This window comes from Episyrphus balteatus, chromosome 3 (genome assembly GCF_945859705.1).
Source record: "Episyrphus balteatus chromosome 3, idEpiBalt1.1, whole genome shotgun sequence".
Lineage (NCBI taxonomy): Eukaryota > Metazoa > Arthropoda > Insecta > Diptera > Syrphidae > Episyrphus > Episyrphus balteatus.
Genome location: NC_079136.1, coordinates 18,139,864 through 18,148,693, shown reverse-complemented (window position 1 = coordinate 18,148,693; position 8,830 = coordinate 18,139,864). Strand labels below are relative to the sequence as shown.

General features: G+C 35.4%; 1 protein-coding gene across 1 annotated transcript in view; it reads right to left on the bottom strand.

Annotated features, from left to right (window-relative positions):
- Positions 1 to 272: 272 nt before the first annotated feature.
- Positions 273 to 8,830, bottom strand: part of LOC129915696 (serine-rich adhesin for platelets) — a 225,634-nt gene continuing 217,076 nt past the window's right edge. The window contains exons 4-7 of the mRNA XM_055995351.1: positions 5,497 to 5,695; positions 2,882 to 2,967; positions 2,561 to 2,816; positions 273 to 2,501 (exon numbers count right to left, since the gene is read on the bottom strand). Coding sequence (XP_055851326.1) covers positions 297 to 2,501; positions 2,561 to 2,816; positions 2,882 to 2,967; positions 5,497 to 5,695 — 2,746 coding nt within the window. The 3' untranslated portion in view covers positions 273 to 296. The remainder of the gene's footprint in view (positions 2,502 to 2,560; positions 2,817 to 2,881; positions 2,968 to 5,496; positions 5,696 to 8,830) is intronic.

Sequence of the window (8,830 nt, the reverse complement as noted above, 5' to 3'; positions counted from 1 at the left end):
ACTATAAGAATATTGATATTTTTACTTTTATTGTTTTGGCTTATAAATTAATTATTAAGGAAAAAAAAGAAATAAACATATTAAACAAATTAAATAAAAAAAAAAAAACAAAAAGCTAAAGAAAAACTTTTTCTATTTGTATTTTAGGGCAAGGAGGAGTATTGTTTTTGGAGAAAAAGGACATTTTTTTGTTTTGTTTTCATTTAAGCACGATCTTTATATATAATAAACAACAATAAAATTACAACAATTGTTACTTGTTTACTCTCTCATTTTTACTCCTCCAGAATCGACTCTCATTCTTTTTGCATGCCATGTGGTTGTTGTTGCTTTGGCTTGTCGAATATTTGTAATTTTGATTTGACAGCACCTTCGCACACCATCAGACGTTGTTGTGTGGGTTTTTTGTCCAAGTCAAAGCAGAATGCTTCATAGTCACCTTGACCATAACGACTGCGGAAATGTCTTGAATCATATCCACTCAAATAGTCAGATCGTAGATTAGCTGCAGCTACAGCTGCTACGGCTGCTGCAGCTGCCATGGACGACGACGATGTTGTGGAAGAAACACCACTACTACTACTGCAACTACTTGCAGCGGCAGCAGCAGCTGCAGCAGATGACGATGTCACCGACGAGGTTTTAAACGAATCAGGTACTTTAAAGTTGCTCAGCGTCTGGCCCTTGCGCTCGAAGTACTCGACAATTTTGGCAATTTGTGCCGATCGGGTATTGGGATGCGAGGAAAACGACCGTTCATCCCAGAGCAGGGAATCCGAGCCGGCCAGACTGCTGATGTCATCCGAGCTGTCGGTGTAGATCGATGATGTGCGGTTTTTGCTATACAGCAATTGATTGGCAAATGGAGACTTTTGGATGAGAGAATTTATCTCTGAATCCAATGCCAGTCGGTTAATAAGTCCCATGTCGATTGAGGTAGCATCCATGTTACTCAGTAGATGATGATGGCAAGGATATCGTTTCCGTACATCGGCAAGTTCTAGGTCATCCAGACTCCGCAGGGAGCTGACATTAGTTGATGAAGCAGCCACATCATCAATCATCAGCACCGATGAGGAGTCATTAAGCGTTTGATTGGATAGCTGACTGTTTTGAAAATAGCAACACCGGCAGAGATTTGCCAGTTTGTCACTGGACGAACCATCCAGATTAAGGTGTGTCTTTAATTGATCCATGCATGTGCAGGGTTGTGAATTTTTGAATGTGATTGCATCAGCGTCTTCATTGAAACATGAAAAGAAGCCACTCTCGATGGAATCACGGCGGGTTAGGGTCTTCGGAGTCACATAATCTTGACTCTTTGCCTCATAGTCGGCTGATTGCAATGTCGACGGTGGAAGAGGTGGCTTTTCGTCTGATTTCACTTTGATATTGTGCTCACTGCCTTCGTACTCTTCGGAGGAGTGTGAATCAGATGTGCCGCCGACATCATCGTTTTTTATATTCCTAAACAGCGGATGATTGAAGAGTGAATTGGCCCGATACTTTCGCGGCAGCGGGTGGTTTTCCACCTTATTTGGCATTGTTGACTCTCCATCACTGCTCGATTCACCATCGGCACAATTTCCACTCGCTCCATTCACTTGATCATCATTCGGCACACAGAATGCTTCAAGTTTACTCTTTGCCGACGGCGATAGTTTAAGCTCTATAGCGCTAAATTTGCGTGTCACATTTGGCGAGGTGGGCAGACTCTTTGGCTCTGTTGCAGATTTGGTAGCTTTTTGTAGAGCTGCGAGTTCTTTAAAGAACGGCGCTGACATCTCAAAGCACGAACTAAACAAATCACCAACACCGGCTGCGTAAGCCTTTGGATTGGCTCCGAGGATCTTTTTGACTCCCCTGAGCTGGGCTAATGCTGTGAATGGATTTGACTTGACACCATTATGATCCAGTCGGATGGGTTTATACTGAGGGTCTTTCAGGCACATCGTTTCAGCCACTTTGCGCAGCGTCAGGTTAAGTGAAATAGGTGATTCGGGTGTTGGTGTGCAGACGGTTTTCTGGCGATTCATCTGATGACACCGTGCTTTGTCACTTGGCGTTGTATGCAGTGGGAAGTGGATGATATTCTCGCTCATCGACCGTCTGTGTTGTAGTTCAGCTTCAAGCTTTTTAGTAGCTCGTCGAACTCTGGTCTTTAGAATTCTTGTCTCGAATTCATCATAACCTTGACTACTACTCTCATTGGAACTTGTGGGTTGTGGACTAATGCCACTTGCACCATTTGAATCAATAGAATAGCGCTTGCCATTATTACTACTAGCATCTAGACCATTTGGACAGCCGTTCATTAAGGTACTACAACTGCCACCACTGCCGTTGCTGGTAATTGTTATTTGACTCTCTGAGTCACTGCCACTGGGACTGCAGGTCAGTTCGAGTGAGCTCAACGGACTCACATCCTCACAGAAATTCTCCCACATGATGTTAAGTTTCTTAACGATGTCATTAAAAGTCGGACGACTTTTTGGGTCATACTAAAAGAGTCGAAGTTAATACAATAGTTTTGGGTGGTAATCATGTTTTTAAAACTTACTATACAACAATAAAATGCCAGTCTTAAAAACACAGGTGGTGTGTCCATCGGACACAATTCAACAAAAGCCAAATAGTCCAGACCAAAGGAATCGGTGCGTGGCATCACATCCGGATCGGCTTCAATTCGAGCGATTGTTTCGCACAAAATGATGCCAAAGGAGAAAACATCGCTGGTCTGGTCGTACCATTGACCTTTTAGGCACTCTGGACTTACCCAATATGGTGAACCGACTGTATCAAGGCGGGTTTTAACACTAAAATTGGATAAATTAAAAAAGTAAGTGGGGTTTCTTTCGAATTTTATTTGAATATAATTTACCCTTTGTCAGGAATTTTCGCTGCTAGACCAAAATCACCAACAACAGCATCAAGAAGACCATCAGGTAGTTTTCTTATTAGAACGTTCTGAAATTAAGGTAATCAAAAAGGTGAGTTAGTAAAGTTTTAAAGACATTTCAAAAGAAGAAGCTTTAATTCAAAGATAGGATTACAAAAGGATTTGATGATAAGTTAACAGAGTACGCTTCGTTTCTAGAATTCCAGGAATTCAAGTAGCAGAACGGATTCTGAAGACATATAAATTCTATTTAGAATGGTATATAGAAAGTGTATAGTATTTTTAGGGCCAATTTGTTCACACTTATCTTTTAATCAAGGATTTTCCTTGGCATCCTTGATTTAAAAGACAATCGAGTGTGACCAAACTGGCCCTTAGTCTGATCACTGAGGATTGCCTTACAAAGAAAATCACAACTGGTTGCCGTTAAGGGAGAAATTATATGCCCTTGCTTTTGAGTTGTAAATTTTTATCTAGAAATTGATTTTTTTTTCATTTACTAAAAACCTATTTTGAGTAAATGTATGACAGAAAAGTTATGTTTTAAAGGACTAGCTTAAAACTTATTTCTAGTTTGGGAGTTTATATACCAATTAGGGTCAATTGGTTAAAATAAAATTATTTAAAATAAATAACTTGGAAAACAATAGCAAAAGATTGATGGACCTTTTCGTGATTGAGTGATTCCAATCCTTTTAAGGGCTAGATAAAGGCGTCTTTGGCGTGAAGAACTTAATCTATCAATTTCTATGTGATGGTCTCGACTTTTTATACGAGTAAGTCATGTTCCAAGGCAAGAAATACAAACAAAAAATAACGAGTGTTTCTTGCATTGATAAAAATTTGCTGTTAGGTTAGATTAATCAGGAGGAGGTTAGGCATTTTTTTGAATAAAAACGGTTCACACACATTTTAGAAGCTGTGTAACAACATGTACGATAATTTTTTTTCGATTTTATAAAATTTAGGATTGTAAATTGCAGTTAGGCTGTTGTGGCTAAATAAATAGTTTGAATATGGGTTGCTTAGCGATATTCTTTCAAGTTTTATCGACTACGCGACTACAGCCCAAATGAGACAATTTAGCAAATTATCTCGTATTATCGTATAAAAAAAAATTGAATTTGAAATTTAAACTAACCTAATTTGCGAAAATATCCCATATAGGATCTAGTGAAACCAGGCTATAAATTTAAAAGTTCGAATATGTAATCAGAATTTTTAGAAATTAAAAATTTGAGTGGAGTAAACAAAGGTGAATTTATATAAGATTTATATTGGAATCGATAGATATTAGAAATGTATGAAAGTCACATACAAACAAAAAATGTAAAAGCCAACAAACTCTATGTTTGAGAAATAAAATTCATTAAAATCAGCATTAAAGGTGTTTGAATCAATTATGTTATTTGAAATAGTACAGTAAAGGTAGACTTCTCCGTGGAACGAAATATAGGAAGGCTGATTTTTTTCAAATTTAAAAGAAGGGTTATAAAAAAGCTTAAGTCCTGGTTTTCGGGACGGCTCCCCCAGGCGAGATCCGTCATTTTTGAAAACGCGAATACATAGATGCATATGTCCCAAATTATTGGTTAATAATTTATTTGATCAAAGTTGTAGGTAATACAAATATCTCTTTTTTTCTGTGAGGCAGAGGACAATACATTTGAGGTATTGTACAATATTTTTGTATGGTATGGAAGAACCATTCATTCATTGATGTCGGTAAATGTATTATATTTTTAGGTATCAATGGCTATTTAGACCACGTAATAAGGATCTTCCTTACTTATTAGAAGTTGCAGTTTTAAATAAACGGCGAAGGTTGAATATGTCAGATGTTGATTAGTTTACTTGTATCTTCTAAAAAGCATTTTTGCAAGTATAATTTACGTCTACTGGAAAGAGCAGTAGTAGCAACAGCAAATAAACTTCTGCAGAAGTTGTTTGAGGCCTAATTTGTATTCACTTTAGTCTGATTTTAATCATTTTTTCTCTTTACAAAAATTAATTGAATAAAATTTAATTGTCTAAAAATATATTTGGCAGAATAGGTCTGATGATCTCGCTATCGGGGGGATCATAACTTTTCCACTGTTTCATTTTTGAAGACCAGGAGTTTTTAAGTTTACTTTCCTCTTAGTTAGCGGTCGTATCAGCAACGTTAGTTATTATATTGCCTTTTTGACCGTGTTCTCAGGACCTATGAACACGCCAATACCAATCGGATATATTCTACTACCAAATCCGCATTGAGATTGCTCCTTAGCTATGTAAGAAAGTTTTTCTCGATATAACATTTTTAATCAGGGGTAAGTTGAACGCAGATCAATAACATATTAAAAAGTTTCAGAATAAAAAGGACAATTTTTGTCCTTTTTTTATACATTAAGTAAAAATATAGGTTCTTTCATTATAATTATCTATAAGCACGTTGTTGTACCTAAGTCTTTTTAAATAAAGAAAACCTCTCATAAATCATTTGCTTGTATCTACGAATATGTCTCTCTTTGACTAATAACTAAACACAAACATTATGTTTTTTTTTTTTCATAAGACAAACACAAAAAAAAACTCTATAATTAAAAACAACTTACCTTACTAGTTAGATCTCTGTGAAAAATACCAGCCTCATGCAAATACTGCATGCCTTTGGCAATTCCAAGCGCCAGTCTTATTTTAAGGGAAGGACTTAATACTTCATTCTTATTAGCTAATAATTGCTCCAAGGAACCACCATTAATGTACTCGGTCAGTGCATGGAGTTGTCCCTCTTGAACGCAAACACCCATAAAGCTAAAAAGACACAAAAAAAGTTGATTATTAATTGAAAAGTGTCAGACCTTGAAACACAGAAGAGAAGAAATTTTTTTATGTGAAAAAGATGAAAATAAAAAAGTTGTAAGTAGTTTTTTTTTTAAGTCTCCTTTGTGTTGATAACCAAAGACCAGTAGCTTCATAGCCATCACTTAATCTATCTATCAATGTCAGCTGAAAGGACAGTGATGTACCACCTTCAGACGAGAGACTATGCCCTAGAGAAAACCAAAAGGCTAACACAAAAGATTTTCTCGCTGAGTTTGCAGCATGGTTACCTTATACCTACTACGTGTGAATAGTAAATGGTTATAGTTAATGGAAATGCGCAATGTAAAAATGTGTTGTGTAAGTAAAAATGTAAAGCTTGCAATTGCAAAAAGGATGAAAAGAACAACGATTGCAGTGAAGGTAAGTCATCAGTCAGTACTGTTTTTTCTTTTTTTATAGATGGAGTGCCACTTAAATGGCTTTGTTGCATGCAATTTTCTTGAACCCCCACAGTACAATCATCAACAGGTGATAGAGAAGTTAAATTCAATTGGATTGGAGTGACACTGACATGTGGGGTGGTAAAATATCTATAGTTTTGTGGCATTTAATGACATTTATATGCATTTATGGTTAAAATGTTGATGTAGGAGGAGGACAAATGAGGATTTATAGTAATTATTTCTTGGATTACAACGAATAAGCTTGTTGGGGATCAAATGTAACTCATGGATAAGTCATGTTACTAAGGCATCAGATAGAGATAAGCAGAGCAGGAATAAATACATCCAATTATAGAAGCCAAGATAACAAAAGATTAAGTTTGAATATTTAACAAGCTTAGAAGAAGGATGGAGACCATCGAAACGAGGACATTCATGCAATCAATATTGAAGCTGAAATTTTTGATGGGAATGGAATGGATAGTTATTTGAAAATTTAAACTAAACATTTTAGAGTAGGTACGTCAGATAGGGATGTAACACTGTTATTATCACACTTCTGTTTTTGGAAGAAATTATCTTGATTTTATAAAATATTATTGCTGTTTTGCTGGTATTATCTAAATGTTTATAACTTTTCAAAAACTTTTGGAATATTGATTTTTTTTACCCATTGTTCCATCTTATCTTCTAAATTACTTATCGTTATTCGTCAAAAAAGGTTTCGTTTAAAGCGTCTTGTGCGTTCAATGGTTATTGGCTATATGACTCTAATTTAAATAGAATTTGGCGAACTCTAGAGGCAAAAGTCATGAACTAGTTTTTCTTATAAGTAGATACAACGACTCTGCAAACATATTTTCAGAGGATTATCTTCTTCTTCCTTTTTCTCGGCGCTGTTATGAGCTCGATGTCGAGGGGATCATAACTATCCCACGTAACTGCTTCACACTAGTGATCCGCCTGTGGGGTTCGCCGGGTTGACCTCAGAAATCGGCGGCAAGCCTCCCGGTTTTGTATTGTTCCATTTCTAAGGCCAACTGAATGCTGGTGGTTTTGCATTTGCTTGTACCAGGAGTTTTTAGGCCTACCTTTCTTTCTATTTCGTGTTGGAACGTTGTATGATATTGCTTTTTTGACGGGGTTCTCAGGATCTCTCCTTTGAACATGGCAATACCAACTGAGTCGGTCGTGTTCAATTTTTGCTCCAGTTTTGCTCCAGTTTTGTATTTGATCTATCTTTAACAGCACCGGTGATCTCCAGTCGTACCAACCCAGGGACTGGCATGCACACTTTTGGGAAAGTTTACAGGTGTTAAGTGTCGCTAGGTTCACCTTGGTGTTTGTGGCCTAGTTAAATTTACTCCTTTAGTTGCCTTTTACGACAAGCGGGGAGGCGCTGCAGGAATATTCCAACCCGTCCCTGCACAGGGAATATTTTCAGAGGATTATAACCTCAAGAATGACTAGGAATGAAGTTTTCTCAAGTTAGATGAAAAAGATGTTCGTATTTAATATTTTCAAGACTCTGTTGTCTAAGTTAGTCTGTGTAAAGTCGTCGAGTAATTTTTGTTTGTGAAACTTGAATACGTCCCAAACGAAAAAGCAGTCAAAACAATAATAATTAATAATAAGTTAATATGTACATCAAATGCTCGTTAGAAGAATTAAGGATCTTCACTTATGATGACTCCATCGTCATCCTTTTCACTTTTTGCTTCCGTCAGTTCATAATCCAGCTGGAAATGAAGAACTAAAGTAAAGAGCAATGGCCTTAAGATGCTTCCCTTGTGCACATCAATTCTGTTTGTGAACTGTTGGAAATGGGCATCTTACCGTTGTTTTTACTTAGGCTTGCATCCAACTAAATGACTTGTGTGTCTTTACCATTCCATTTTATATAAAGGAGATAAACATTTAAAGTAATTTAAAAGAAAATTTAAAACAAAATTCAAAATAAAAAATAAGGAAAATTTTTATATAAAAATCTATTATTCCTTAACCCTTAATTGCATGAATTTTCCAATTTTGAAAAAAAAACTACTCAAATAATTAAACGTAACCCCAATAACACGGAAAAAATAAAAAAAAAAAATGATTTCCCAACATTTCTCATAAAAATAAAAAAATAAGCATTTGTTTGCCCTTTTTATGACCTCCAATAATTCTCTTGCATTTCAATATTTAAATTTTTTTGTTTCCGTATTTAATAGCTTATATATTTACGATTCTTTTTCATATTTTTGAATTACCAAATTACGGCATAGAATTACTTTTTTTCTAATTTACAAAAAAAGGTTGGGTTCCCAAAATCAAAGCGGTTCAAGCCAAAACATCGGTTTAGGTTTTAAATATTCTTAAATTAATACAATATTTGAAAAAAAAAAAAAAAATTAATAGATGTTTATTAACAATATAATGTATACCACAAACAATTAATTGATTCTCAAAACAATGATATATTTAATCAATTTCATTTTAAATTACATACAATTAATTGCGTACCTACCTATCAAAAATGATATAATATGCATTTAAGGGTTAAAACCAAAACTCTTTAACCTGAGCTTTTCACAATGAAACTTTTTGAGATAATAATTAATTATTTAAAAAAACATGAGAAAGAAAAAGAAAGTCTGTTGATGAACTAAATTATAAAAAAAAAGTAACAAAAGCTTTC